At 42.8% G+C, this 15,437-nt stretch overlaps 1 protein-coding gene across 1 annotated transcript in view; it reads right to left on the reverse strand.

The window, feature by feature from the left end:
• Window positions 1-4,494: 4,494 nt before the first annotated feature.
• The window catches only part of RSPO3 (R-spondin 3), a 62,972-nt gene continuing 52,029 nt past the window's right edge, over window positions 4,495-15,437 (reverse strand). Inside the window, exon 6 of the mRNA XM_040599172.1 lies at window positions 4,495-5,545. Coding sequence (XP_040455106.1) covers window positions 5,352-5,545 — 194 coding nt within the window. The 3' untranslated portion in view covers window positions 4,495-5,351. The remainder of the gene's footprint in view (window positions 5,546-15,437) is intronic.

A 15,437-nucleotide genomic window follows, 5' to 3' on the forward strand; every position in this document is an offset into this window, starting at 1 on the left:
CTGAAGAAAAGCCAGTCAGAAAGGATAATGGTTAGTGACCCAAAACCAAATCCACCTACAGCATCTATGTGAGACAAGCAGGACAGAGTAATTTAGATGTATGGAGTGTAAGAGCAGACGTGTGTGTGAACTGAGAAAGTGGAGAGTACCGTACCTGTCATTAACCTTTCCAGCAACAGCCCAGATTGGATGACATAAGGTTGAGATGGAAACAGAGCCACAAGATGCTGAAATACATTTTAAGACTATTCCTAGGAACTACTTAGTAAATTCTAAAAAACAGCACCAGATGGCCAATTTCAAAGATCCTTAAAGGCCCATTTTCTTGCTGACATATGCATGATCATTCTCAGACAGCTTTATATCTAAAAAAATGTTTAACAAATGTTCCTCAGGCAAGATGCCCTTCCAGTCAGCCTTCTGCAGGAGTGCAGAGGTTGATTTTTAAGAAACTGAATGATTGTCTTCTGTATGAGGGATTGATAGGGCCATTAAATGCTCTAGAGAACAGTATCAACAAAAATTTCATCTACCCATGAAAATTCAGAAGTTTCTGGGCCAAACCAATCAATGGGTAATCTTGTTTCTCAAGGGCAAATGCAATTAGCATTCCGGATCTGGAAAAGGAGGCCTAAATCCACTAGGAATATCACAGCTAAGTTAGGAGAGGAAGATGTAAGGGAAAAAGACAGGTTGTTGTAATGGTGAACAAACATCCTGATTTGTCTTTAAATTATGCCAATTAATTACAAAATAGTATGAAAAATGTAATCCTCCATTAACAAGAGGCCATATGGAGAAGTATTTGAGGATGTGTAACTGCAGAGTACACTTGCCACATGAGAGTACAAGGTCTTTACTGTGTAAGCTTTGTGCTAAGTGATGGCAGTGAAGCAGCAGATCTGAACCTGGAAATGTGACAATACCACCCAAGCCCTAGCTATTGGACTTAGGAAAGCCTGAAACTGCACCTTCACTGACACTTGCAGAATGTCACTGTGAAGAATGGCTCCCGTGATCAGCTGCTATGTCATGCTGTGCAGATTTTTTTGTTTGAATGCTTGCAACTTCATGTGAAACATGCAAATGAAACCCAGTGCTGTCTCTGAAAATAACAGTGCATAGCAATTAAGTGCAAGAGTCATGGTACATTCATGCTGTGTCATAAAATTAAGCCTTCAGTAAGTTTCAGAGCCTAAAACCACAGAAACAAAAAATACAGTGACTCACGAGGTCCACAGAGGAATACTTCTGAATTAATAGCAATATTCATGTGCTGCTTTCCCATCAGTATATCAACCACAAGTATCCAGCGGCAGCTCTTAGAGGGTACGACACAAGGCCTTCGTTGTGGGGGATAACTGGTGATGGTGATGGTCTCATTCTGCCAGCGTGTCCTCCTGCTGCCACTTTGCTACAGGGTACAGCAAAACCTGTCGTTCATTTAGTGCATTGATCAGCCTGGCAACTCGGCTCTGGTGGCTCAGAATAAAGCTACTGGGACAATTTCAATGAAGGGTTCAGCAGGTCAGAGCTTAAACTGTTCCTGACACCTTAACACTGGATTCCCTCATTCAAGTCTTCGCTAACATGGAGCCACATGAGAGAACAAGCTACAGCTTGATCTGACAGATCTGAAGCCTGAACCGTAACACTTGCTTTTTTGCATTTTTCTGTGTCTTTGTTGCTGATTATAATTCCCTGAGCAGCTTAACTGTCAGAAATAGCACCTCATTTGTGTTTATCTACTGACCATAACTTATTTAGCATTTTATTCCAGTTCTGCTGGTTAATAATTAACACACTATGCATTTGGCTGAAAATTAGCACCCTTTCAACTTAGTTACCATTTTAAGAAAAGTTGTTCATAATCCTACTCTGTTCATCATCCTCTGGAAATTACTTAAAATTTACTCTTAAGGTTTTGAGGTGTTTTGTAACTGGGAAGCAATTGTCAGGGAAGAAGTTTCACACAAATTTAGTCAGAGCTACTTGCAGTACTGAATCAGATCTTTTCCAGTAAGGTCATATGAGTCGCCATTCGCTCTTAGCATGTGAGATCATCAGCTCCCGATTTTACATATTTATTACTGGGTGGGCAAGAAGTGTCATTGCAATACATATTTGGCCTGCAAAGGCCCATATTCTTCTTCAGTTTCTTGGGAGTCCCAATAGAGTAGTTCACCTACAATCAGGGTAGTCTATATTCAGTGCCAGAACTGGAGAAAATATTAGTTGCCCAGACGAATTGGATGTACTTTTTAGTGCTTCACCATGGCTACAGGAATATATTATCAAACATTATTCTGTGTGGGAGGGAACAACATGACGGCATCTTTCTTGATCATTTCCAGGAAAAGTTATATCATAGTTTGTCAGGTGCTATTGCTATGAATTATTGCTGTCACAATCCAGATTCCTTTTACATTTTTATCCCTGGCTGAAAGGTGATAGTATTTCAAGTCTTGCTCTTGGTAAGACAAACCATCTCTCTTGTCACTGCCACTTGCGTAAGCAGGGAGAGGCATGTTGGAGTTTGTAATAAAGGTTTATGTGGCAGCGTATAACAAAGCTTACATTTGTACCTTATATTCCCTTCTTTTCCTTTCACCCTCTTTTTTTTTTCTTCAGTCTGTAGCTCTTACACTACTTGATACTGCTTTTCCAGTCTTCTATCTTTGCCAGATAAATGGCATTCCTTTGACACCTCCCAGTGTTGTAGTAAAGAATAACAGATTAAGGACATTCTGGGTTTAGCTCCTTGTTTTGCTTTTTCCTCTTTTTAATTTTCCTCTGAACACTCTTTTTCATTTTTATAGTTTTACTTGTGCTTTTATCAAAAGCCATTCTTCCCTTTGAAAACCCCTTGCCATTTAACTCCTATATTTAATTAAGGCAGGGAAAAGACACAATCCTACTAGTCAGTTTTAAGAGTTGCAGACAAAGCTCCTCTGGGTTCTTTTATCCATGTGGTCCAGCCAGTGGTCTAGTTTGGTGAATCCAACTAGGGATACTTTGTCTGGCCAACAGCCTGTCCCTGGAGGCAGTAAAGTGAGCAGTAAATTCTTCCTGAGCAGCTGAAGATCCCTGTCTACCCACCAGCACCCCAGACAGATGGATGGCTGCGGCTGCAGGAAAGGGTTTGAAGCACCAAAGCGCTGCTTTCTGTTGTAACGCCAGACCCTCTCAACCCAGAACTGCGGCTCGCACCTCATCTTTTGGCGCCAATCACTGAGTCTGGCAGCAGGAGGATTTCTCCTTTCCTCTCTGTGCATTCAGCACCACCCAAAGCCTCAGTGCTGAGCACAGGTCCTGCATCCTCCATTTCTTTCAGACAAGCTTCTCCTCAGTTGCTGCTGCCAAAAAGGTGGGAAGATGTTGGTGGAGGAAGATGGCTGCTGCTGCCAGGGTCAGCAGTGGGAGATTGAGACCAGCTCACTCTGGAGAAGGGTGTAGACAAGTTATGTGGTGGAGCTGGAAGCCCATGGGTACCCACCCCCACTCCAGTTTCCCACTGCCAAGTGCCTCTCACAGGCAGTCAGCACAGCCTGCTTTTTTCTCTCACCCATTCAAACTTTGTTGTATGTGATGAGCACTACATGCATATGAAGCTTATCTCTGTAAAAATTGTCCTTTAGCATTTAGGTCTTCTTACCAGCAAAAATATCATATATGCATATAATCAGTTACCGATTACAGAAAGTTTTTCACTAGTGCTCATCAAAGTTGGAGGCAAGCTGTGGGAGACTTAAACACCCATGTTATTAGACCACTGCATCAATAGTTGTATCGTTAAGAGACAAAGCTCTTACAAAGCAAAATGTAGGAAACCATCATTTATTGCTATCCGGATGATGAGGATGTTCCTCCAAAAGTCACTGAAGCCTGTTGCTCACACTTCTTCAACCTGAGAGACAGGCTGCAGTGTGGGGCAAAGTCTTTTTTAAGGTCAAACTCACTGTAAGAAACAGTAATAGTGAATAGGGATGAGAACTGCCTGGGAAGGCTCGCCTGCCACATTTTCTAGTCCATGAGCTGCAGCGGGCAGGCTGTTACCCCTGTGACAACTGCCCTGGGGGAAAGCGTGGCAGCAAAACACATGCTGTGAAGCAGGCTGGTTCCTCAGCGTATTACTGTAAAGGGTAAATCCATTTCTGAGCAGAGTCAATGTATAGCATAGCCTGTGCTTCATTCATGGGTCACTCTAACCACTAATACAGCCAGGATAGTACCAAGGGGGGTGGTTTGTCCTCTGATCAGTGGAGATTTTCACCTCTGCTGTGTCAGAGAGAACTAAACCAAGAATTTAACTAAAATTGTACAGAAGTTTGTAGTTTCTGTCCTTCAATAGACTTAGTTGTGGATACTCTTTCACTTGATGCGCATTGTGGATGTAAGTTGTGTCCTCTTCTGTCTGTGAAGCTATGAAATTATTCCCTTCCCCAGTAGAAAAGGCGACACCATCACTGTGAAAAACACATGATTTACATGATCTATTTTTCTGGTTTTTATTAACTCAACATTGTTTCCTACAAATACGATTTGTCATTCACCAGAAAATTTGAAATGTAGACTTAAGTTACACATAGGTATAAAAAGCATAAAACAGCACACACGGTACCACTGTTTAGAACAGAAAACATTATGTTGTCCCACAGATAAGAGTGCTACTCAAGCTCAGCTCCATCACCTTCTGCCTCAGGGATTTAGTCTTCAAAGCTGCAGATGCTTCTGCTTCTTTTCCCTCAGCTTGCGAAGCCCTGCCGGCTTTCCCCTGGTGTTTCTCACCCATGTCTGGAGCACGGACCAGGGAACCACAAGGCAATCCCATCCTGCTCCACCAGAGGTTATAAAACCTTGGGTTCCTACTGGCTCTTCAGAAATGTTTTCCTCCTTCTCTTAATATTTACGTACAATATATGAAGGGATACGATTTGCATCTTTGATTTAGACATATCTCTTGCCTCATACTTAAACAATAACTTGAAAAATATTTTACAAAGGAAAAGAACATTGTTCATCTGAATGTCATTCATTATTATATTGCTATATTTTATACCCTATTATTAATATATACAAAATTTCTTAATTGCCTTTTACAGATGCATGGAAGCATATAATATAACAGTTTTAAAGTATCCCATTTTTAGATTATTTTTTTTCTTGGCTCATGTCAATCTCTTTAATAAACTATGGTTGCTTGGAGAATATAGGAAGTACTTGGAATGTTGTTTAAAGTTTAATAATAACTGGTAGCATTGTCCATTTGCGGCCTGAAGGGTTGGAGCACCTGTCAGGGCGATCTGGTAGAGATAGCAGCATCATAAGACTTAAACAATCATGGAGGGCTGTTAATGTGCAGTGTCGACGGGTGCCAGGTTCTGTTCTTTATTTGGGGCTTTTCTTTTCTTCGGCTGCGTTTTGTTGTTGTTTTCTCTCTGTTCTCGGTTTTGTCTCCGGGCTGCTCGCCCTTTGCTTTCCTGTCTTGTCTCCTTGCTTTCATCTTTGTTGGACTTTTTTCTTTTCTCCTCCCTATTTTTTTTCCCTGAAATAAAAATGATGGCACGTTAGAAGGTTTGCTCAGGCTGATGCAATTTCTGACTCCCTCACTTTGTTGCAGCCTGTAAAACCAGCCCTGGATTAGCACCTCCTGTTAGAAGCTGGGCACTAGCACTAGTGTTTAGAAATGTCCAGCTCTTCATCGAACTACTAAATTGGGCCACTGGACTAGCACCTCCCATCAGTCTGACTGAGCAGAAAACTGAGAACTCCCTGAAGAATCCTGGTGCTTTAGAACTGGTATAAATATCTCACATAGTCATAGCCTGTCTCCCACAGCCAGGGGCACAGCTCCATGTGGTCCACCGAAACACAGCTGGTTTGGGGACATCTATGGCTGAAGCCAGGTAGCATTAACTATTGACTGGTCTAAATTTACCTTGGGCTGGGACCCCGAGCTTATGGTGGAAGGAAATTAGCCATCGTGTTACTCCCCTTCAGTGCCAATGCTCAGCATCTACACCTTTTAAAAATCCCTCTCCCCTCCCCTAATATCCACCAAACCATCCTGGGGGATTCTTAATATTGCAGCGTGAATCCCATGACAAAGTGTGAGCTCCAGCATGGGTACGTGACCCTCTTCAGACTAAAAAGTAGTGTTCCAAGTCTCAAGTCAAGCTTTAGACCATCATTACAAAATTAGGTATTCAAGTACTTTATTGTTTTATATGCTTATAAAGGTGAGGCGCTGAGGATTTTGTTACTGCTACAGACCTCTCCAATAAAGCTTCCCGCCCCCTTAGAAACATTAAAACTTTGTGTACTGGCTGTGGGGAGATAATATTGCATAGTGCATTTCTGCTTGGGTGTAAGGAAGAAATTCTTAATGTTTCATCATTGCAAGTGTTCAAGGCCAGGCTGGGTGGGTTTTTGAGCAACCTGATCTAGTGAAAGATGTCCCTGCTCATGGCAGGGGGGGGTCAGACTAGATGAACTTCAGAAGCACCTTCCAACCCAAACCATTCTGTGATTCTATGATTCTATTCCTTCTATTTGCTTTCAAAGCAATGCAGATATGGCATGGAATCAAACTTGTATGAACACAAAAGCCTAAAACAGATTTGATTTTGTGTATGGAACTGGTTTATCTACTGAGATATGCAGCTGAAATTCACCCAATGATGCCTTTAAAAGCAACCTTGCTTGAGACTTTCATGGTACAATGTCATACTGACCTGTTTGCCTCCTTACATGGAGAAATTTCTGGACAAGTATTGCAAAGCATCTGGCCAAACTCTATGATATCCTGGTAACAATACTACTGAAAATAATCTATCCCTCTTTGTTATAGCAAAAATAGTTTTTTTCTTTTAAATATCAATCGAGATAATCCAGACTTTCCTACCCCAGTGTTGCGAGAGTTACACAAACCTGGCAATATCTCTTGCTGTTGAGGGGGCTGAATGCAGGGAACAGTGCCCATTCCAGACTCAAAACCAGAGCTGGGAGTTTTTGGTGCCTTGAAGGGCGCTGTGAGAGTGGGTCACAGTGGGGGAGTAGGTGCAGGAGCAGTGGCTTTGTTCTGAGAAGAGATGACCATCCAAGGACAAGTAGGTCATATAACAGGAGAGAGATTCAGAGGTGAAGAGAAGGCAGAAAGCAAGGAGTAAGATTAAGATGTAAGGATATGCTGTATTGTCTTCTTGCTGTGTAGCTCTATGGGCTTATTTTACAGCTTCTCCATTCCTTACCATCACTGCCTGAGATCAGAGAGCAAGGGAAGGTTTAGATATGCATGTTAAGTCAAGTAGGGACACAGATCTGCCTTTCTCCTCTGTTGTTTCTGAGACATGCAGTAAAGATTTAAACGTAACATGGCACCTCAACTTTTAGGTAGCCAGTCAGAGATTACCCCAATGCCTACCCACATACCTGCAGAATCCCTCTCTGAATTTGGCAATGCCATTTAAGATGCACAGAGGTGAGCAGGGGAGACCTGCAGAATGGACACACCAGGGCTCAGCAAGAGCTGCCGCTGCTGGGAGAACTCCATGCAGAAATGAGCCTGCATCTTACCCAGCTGTAATGCTGTCTCTTACTAATGGAGAAATGACACTATGGAATTTCGTTCCAGCAGTTTGTAAATACAGTTGGCCCAAGATGAAATGTTATTTGAATGGAAACTGTCCAGATATTCAGTGCTTGACATTGTTCACTTATGATTAGCCAAAGTCCTTCAACCGTGACTTCCTAGCCACAATTCTTTAAGTATGTTGGATCAACATGTAATGGTTTCCCTTTCAGTCATGGATCAGGATGTATATATTTATTTGTATGTGTATGAATATACTAAGAATACACTATCACTGTCTAGCTAGAGACTTATCTAGGCACGGCTTCACTGTTTCTGTTTTATTCAGACTGGTGTCATTATAAAGGACAAGGAAAACTAATGTCTGGAAAATACTTAAAACTCAGTCCTAATTCTGTTATGCTTTGAGGATAACTGGTTTGGAGTCCTCTGTGCAATTCTATACAGGGTTTAATTCCATCACCTCCATGCTGTTGTCGTTTATGAAAATATCTGCCTTCTAGATCTGTGCAATTCTGGTAACGTAATAAAACACAGAAGGCTCATCTTTGCTGGCTGTTTACCTCCCTTCGCCACTATTTTAAAAAGATGGCAGTTTTTATGTGACAGTATAATGTTACTTCCAGTCAGTCCAGTCCCTGGTTCATTTTAGACCCAAGGGAAGATTCTACTGGCAGTTATCTGCTAGCCCTGGGGTGTAGCTGGAGCCATATTCTTGCTTGCATCTCTCTCCCTGTTCATATCCCTGCTCCCTTCTTCCCAAAGACTTGTTCCTTCCTACTACTACTTGCTGAAGCCCACTTCATAACAGCACATTGAACTGGATGCCAGAAGTTTTGGAAACTCCCTGGAAATGTGGGCATTTGGCTCCCTGTGAAATGAAAAGTGCAAAAATGACATGGGTCGGTACATTTACAAGTTCATTTCTGAATTCCTTTGCATTTGAAGAAGAAGAAGAGTCAAGGACGGCATTAAAACTGAAGCTCATAAAAGGAATAAATGACATAATAACATAATTTAGAAGGAAATATTCTCCCAAAATTTGTTTCCCTTGTGAAGAATGATGTTAGAAAATCCTTGTGTGTTTGAACATGTAACATTTGATCTCTCCGTCTATCTATCTATCTATCTATCTATCTATCTATCTATCTATCTATCTATCTATCTATCTATCTATCTATCTATCTATCTACCTACCTACCTACCTACCTACCTACCCGTCCGTCCGTCCGTCCGTCCGTCTGTCTGTCTGTCTGTCTGTCTATCTATCTCCCTCCCTCCCTCCCTCCCTCCCTCCCTTCCCCTCTCCTTCAGCGCCTTTTCCCGTGGCTACACTGCATTTAACCCAAGGTCTCCCCGGCCAGCGGCCGGTGCCGGTTTCGGCCGCGCGGGGGCGCCGCAGTGCCGCGCCAGGCCGGTGCGGACGCAGAGGCCGGCGGGGCAGCCCGGGGCGGGGGCGCGGGCGGGCGGGGCCGGCCCCTGGGAGCCGGGGGGAGCCAAGGGCTCCGCATGCGTAGAGGTTTCCTACTCCCTGCCCTCCAGTTATTTTTCCAGGAGTTAGCAACGGGTGTTTCCTGCACAGTTCCCTTCCTCTGCGTTTTGTCTGCTGCTACGTCTTCGGTCTTTGCTCTGTATTGCAAACACGATGAACTGTTTCCAGCGTGCCGGGAAGAGGGTGTAGAAAAAGGCAGCGTGATGTGCCACAGCGTGCAAATATCGCTGTTGCCTGGCGGGTTACTCTCTTACAGTGATGCACTAACGCGACTAATGTATATGTCTTCTCATGGATTCAGTAAAACCTTTCAATAGCAAAAAAAAAAAACAAAAAAAAAAAAACAAAAAAAAAAAAAACAAAAAAAAAAAAACAAACCCAACAACCAAACAAAACCCCCACAAACCCAAAACCCACGGAAAAAGAGGATAAGTCTTTTTACATAGGCGATAGTAAAACGTTTTCCAAGAGATTATTTTGCTCATGAAGATGTCGATTCATGAGATTCTAATAATTCTGTGAAGTAATTATTTGTCACTAAGAAAGCTTTTATTCCAGAACCAAAACTTTGTACAGCCAACTGTACTGGAAGAATTAGTCTGTAGGCACCGTCCAGTGAATTTTCTTGCAGATAGGGGATACTTTACTACTTCTAATTATAGCAACTTTGTATATTGAAGAAAATCTAACGACATGCTATAATTTTGAGAAGTGCAGTAGTTGAAATTAAACGTAGATGTGAAATTAATTCAGACAGTAATGTAATTACATGTCAAATCAGCTTAAAGATGCTGAGTTCTTGTTAATCTAATTTATAGCCCCTGGTTGAAGAAATCCCTGTGTCTATATTTATGCAATCCATGTCTGAATACATCTTTAAGTATGCAAGCCAGAGTATTTCAGAGAAATCTCTGCATTATCACGTCAGATGTGGTGTTTCTACTAGACGTATTGCCACTTTATGGAGTAAAGGGAGGAAGGGTTGGTCACAACTTGGGAGAACTTGGTACTTAAAAACACCATGTAGGAGAGAGTTACTGAAAAAAATCACAGTTGACATGGATTAACTCCTGCATGGTCCAGATTTGATCTACTTTAGGCATTGTCACATAGTCCCACCCTTATACTCAGCTGTAATTACTACAGGGAACTCAGAGCAGCGTATTTGTTCACTTCTCCCTTCCGTGGGCACTGAAACCCCAAACCACTACAGGAAGGCATAAAATCTGATTGTGCAATCTTCTTCGCTTTGATGGGGGCAGTTTCACGAGGTAGGTCTCAAGGAAATCCCAGAGGGATTTGGGATTATTATATTTATTTTGGAGAGGTCACTCCCATGATTTGCCCTCAGAGAGCAGAAAGGGCAAGAGGAGTCACTGAGTGGCGCCTGTTGGGGTTGCAAGCACTGACGTAATAGGCTCCTATCTGGAAGGGTCCTGTCGCTTCTACTGTGCATGTCACCACGGACCGCAAAATCCTCCCCACTGCACTGTAATAAGCTGAATAGCTATAATAAAAGACCACAAGCCACAGCTGTAATGTGCCACAGTGTTCTTTCACACCCCTCACAGCCTCAGCTGACCTCTCAGCACTTTCCCAGCCACTGGAGCAATGTCAGCACTGGTGCACTGGTGTCATTGCCCCAATACCTCCATACCCCATGAGGTATGGGGACAAAACTTGGGGGCTGGCTGCCACCACCCTACATCACCCTTCTTCCCACCTATCCACAACCTTCTCAGAGACTTTTTAGTTCTCTGAGACTGTCCATCACCCTTTCCTCATGATGTGACCTGGACAACAATAGCATGACATGTGCTGAGCAAAAATACCAGTAAAAGGAGGATGCCCCAGGCTCTAAATCCACTTACTACAGCTCCATCTACAATACAGTTGTGTCATATCATGCAAATGAGTAGATCACTCTCATTTTCAAGAAGAGTGACACTTTTTTTTCTGGAACACGGGCTGTAGCATGTACTCACACTACTTGCCAAGATAACAAGCCTCTAAACCCACAACTGCCCAGTGATGCAAAGGGCATTCTCCTTTCATTCACAAGCCACAAGCAGCTGATTCATCTGGTATGTCTTTGAAATTTAAACAGCATAATTTTCTTAGCAGCAATTATTGTTTTCTTAGTTGTAGTGGCCCTATTTCATAATCACTAGATTTCCAGGTGACCAAAGTGGTGAGGGCCAACAACTTCAGAATTACCTACGTGCTACACAGCTCAGTGCATCTCCTGGCCTCACTTACTCTTGAAGATGCACCAATGGACGTAAATATGGTTAAAAATTTTAAAGGAGCTAAGGTCCAAAGGCATCCAAGGAGCAATTAATTTGGTACAATGTAGGTTCAAGTTCTCCTGCTGTTGAGATGCGTGAGGACAGCCTACCTGACTTCCACATACCGGTCCAGACAGATTCAGATCTTAAGGCATGTGTCATATCCACAGTCCTATATGGTGATCATAGACAATCCAAGATATCTCAAATTATATTGACACTTTTAGCTGAGCAACTGCATGACTGAGTAACTACCCTATACTTATGTGCTCTGTCTTCTCTTGGGAATATAGACTTCTCTTCTCTACATGTAGACTCTAGGTGATGTTGGAGCTTGAGATCCACAGAAATCTTTCTCTGAGATTTAGGATCCTTGAGCTTCATTTTCCTCTGAAAATAGGATCTAGGCTACTAGATTGCATTCATTTGAAGAATGTTTTTATTTATGATGTGTGTGGTAGCCTGTCCATGCAAGGAGAGGACGATGCTGAGGTGGGCATATTAGGTGGAACGAGAATGTTGTGCCTAAATACAGGAATAGATCTGATCTGTGCAACAGCCTTTTGCATAAAGCAGGCAAAGAGGAAAGAGAGGAGGCTGAGCAGATCAACTGTGCCAGGACAGGAGATATCAGGCTTTGCTGCTGTAGCAGATAAAGAGTAAGTTGTATCCCATTAGGTGTACGGGAAGTAAGAAGGGATGATTTCTTGTGTGGGCTGCTTGGAAAAAGATACTGCTACACTCGTGATCTCCTAAGCAAGGCTTATGGAAATACTTAACTGTATTGTGATGATCTCTTTGCAATAGAAATTAGTTGGGTCTGCCTTTCCTGTGCCATAGAAAAGACACTGCCAGTGCCTGAAAATAGCAGAATATCCTCCAGTCAAAGCAGCAGACCGAGGAGGATGGTTTCGATAATGAGTTCTGTTTGCTGTTTGTGGAGACATTTACTGCTGTCTTTTCAAGTCAGAGCTTGTGGGGATTTTTTTCCTTTGCACTTGTCTGTTGGGACTAAGGGAATTTGTTAGCAGCCTTGATTTAATCAGGACTAATGTGCTAACAACAATTTTATAATTACATAACAGGTTTCATCTTATAAGAACCCGCAGCTTATAAACTCTGAACACAGCTTCCAAAGACAGGAAAGTAATGGCTGTTCAGCAGAGCAGAAAACCACTCTACAGTGCTTAGGGTGAGAAGTGACATACACCACACCAGCATCTAGGAAAGTGGTGTTTTCTCACCGAGCTTGCTTTGAGATTTTTAACAGTGGCTTCTGAATGGGTTTTGATTTTTACAGCTCTCCTGAAAGTGGCAAAAGGTAGATCAGTGTCCGAATCCACCTTACACACCTCTTTTAAGACTAACGGAATCAGATGCCAATACAAAGATTGGCAATAGTAGTGATTGGTACCAATAAGCCTTACCCTGTTGTTAGAACATCAGAATATTGGCAGAAATCTGTAATAGCTTGTTTTCCTTTTAGGCACCAATAATCCAAGACTTCCCATTAGCCCAGACTGAGGTAATAAATACAGTCCTTTTTTGAGACTTGGTTCAGCTGGTGCAGGCTTTTGAGCAAACCAGAAATAAAAATGTGATGCTGCATTATGTCAGAGCTGCATGTTTAGTCTGCCTCTCTAGAAATAATCAAGAAAAGTTATACATGATAAGAGACAGATGCTGGTGCCTCAGCAGACATTTGAACTCTTTCTAGTAAAATAGTAAAAAAGAGAAAACACCCAAAGAATCTTGTTTCTTTAGTTCTCAAATTTGTACTTGGAGTGCTCTGGAGAGATAAACCAGAAAAGATGTTTTCCTTGGCTTTATTTAAACTGATTGTATTAATGTAACCTGATAATTCAGAAGATACTTATACGATCCCAATGTTTGGATGCATCCGTAAGAATGCCTTTTCCCCTAAGCATCCACGGCTTGGAGCTGGGTTAATCTGATGATTGAGTACAGATCCTGGAGGGTATTTGTGAGTACCAACTCTAACACTTTGGCCAGGCCAGCAGTTCCTACCCCGGTATTAGATGCCAGGGCCAGGGAACCCAGGCATCTTCCACTGTTTCACTTGCTGGTGTAGCTGAAGCTATACATTCCCCCTGGAGCCCCTCCTTACATCTTCTTAAGTTTCCTGATGTGCCAGGAAGGTAAAGGAAGGCAAGGAATCATCAACAGGATGCACCTCTGGCCCTGCTCTGCATGGTTCACTTGTCCCCTTCGCTCTAAGCGCAGTTTGTTTACATTCCCACCTGGGGTGCCACCTGTGCTGACAGGTAGATGGGAGCCCCTGCACTTCCCACAGCTAACCCAGGCCAGCCCGACAGATGGATCAGCAGTAGCTAACACGAAGGGGAATGGCAGCCCCTGACGGATCCACTCAGCAAAACCATCAGCCCAAAGCCAGGATGCTACTACTCAAATTCACTGAAGGCCCAATTCTGCCCTCTGTTGTACTTGCCTAAACATGTGGAGGTCACCAAGGTTAGTCTCTGGTATAAATGGAGAATTCGCTTTCAAGGATACTTCTCAAAACAAGGTATTGAAAAATTATCGTTTCTTTCTGTTTCGTGTCTCCAATGAGTGTGCTCTTTCAGCAGGCCAAAGCATTGATTCTCCTCTCTCTAGGTAGCGCTAATATTTCCAAATACATTTTCATGCTGATTAAAATGACAGGTCAGGTTTCTAAATTTCATACAGATCAGAGACAGAAAAGGTCTCCTTTCAAAAATGTGACATGACATTTCACTTTGGCCATCTCCATGTTTCTGAAGACTTTTTCTCACCTACCAAGAGGACACCTGGCAGTTCACCAGGCAGGGAGCAGCTTGTGGAGAATGGGACTAGGATCACCAAGACTCTTAGGCTGCTTCTGAAAAAGGCTGAGGAAGGTTTTATGACAAAGTGATTCACAGCTTAGCTCTAGGAAGCTCGGGGAGGTTGGGTGGCCCAGATCAAGATACTGTCAAGGGGAGTTCAGGTTTTCAGGCTCTCAGGTCCTTGTCAGCCTGCCAGGTAGCTTGCCAAAGGCCAACCCAATGGACAATCTGGCAGGATACTAGGCAGAAACCTAACACAAAGGCAAAGTAGTCTCAAAACCTGCCTACTTTCCACTGGTGCTTCACTGAAATCAACAAGTTTCTGGGAAATGTGATGACTTTGATAATCTGGTATTTTCCATTCCTTTGCAAAATTCTACCCCATAAAATATTAAAAAAAAAAAAAAAAAAAAGGATTTCTAAGTTGGGGTCATGGAGGACATGCATGAAAAAAAGCTTGAATGCAAATATTTTAACATTACCAGTAAGTCTTTAGTTTAGAATGAATCACAGATAGAAATTGTCCATGTAAATTTTATCCAGGCTGTCTTGTCTTTCTTTTTTTTCCCCCAAGAATGTGATAAGTTTATTCTTTTTAAATCCCTCTGGGAATGAACTGTGCATTTAGAGCTGTTTGCAGTAACACAGGCTTTGCACACTGAAATGAGCAGCCAGCTTTATGAGTAGCTTGAACTGGAATGTGAAGAATGAGTATGCCATGTGACAGTGCATCACTGGTGTCCACTTCACTTAGTATACTTTATAAAGTGACCACCATGCCATTTAGATGGGATATGAAAGAGATCACGTGGCCTGAAGGTTAGAGGAGATGCAGCCCCACTCAGATAAGAAAGCAGGCTTTCGTGACAGAGGGCACCACCAAATGCTAAGGAAAGTCTGTATCCCCCCCAGCCACTCCACCAGGAGATCTGTCCTGCATCCTGTCTAGCACAGTTCCTACCAACAACATACAATGGAAGTTCAGCAGAACTTGCTGTAGGCATGTTTTATTTTCCTGCTTCTTGCTTGGCTGGTGTCTTAAGAGTGCTACAGCAAGTGCTGTTAAATTGGTAACAATCCCAGGCTTTGCACTTCCTGGTGTGCCTGCGGGGTGTGCGCAGCCCATACAGCAGGGCTGGTGAAAGGAGCCAAGTTGTAGGGATGCAAAAGGGTTCTAAGGAACCCAAAGCAAAAGTTCAGCGAGTGACATCTGCTGTATTATGATGTACTGCAAGACA

This window comes from Falco naumanni, chromosome 6, assembly GCF_017639655.2.
Source record: "Falco naumanni isolate bFalNau1 chromosome 6, bFalNau1.pat, whole genome shotgun sequence".
NCBI classification, from domain to species: domain Eukaryota; kingdom Metazoa; phylum Chordata; class Aves; order Falconiformes; family Falconidae; genus Falco; species Falco naumanni.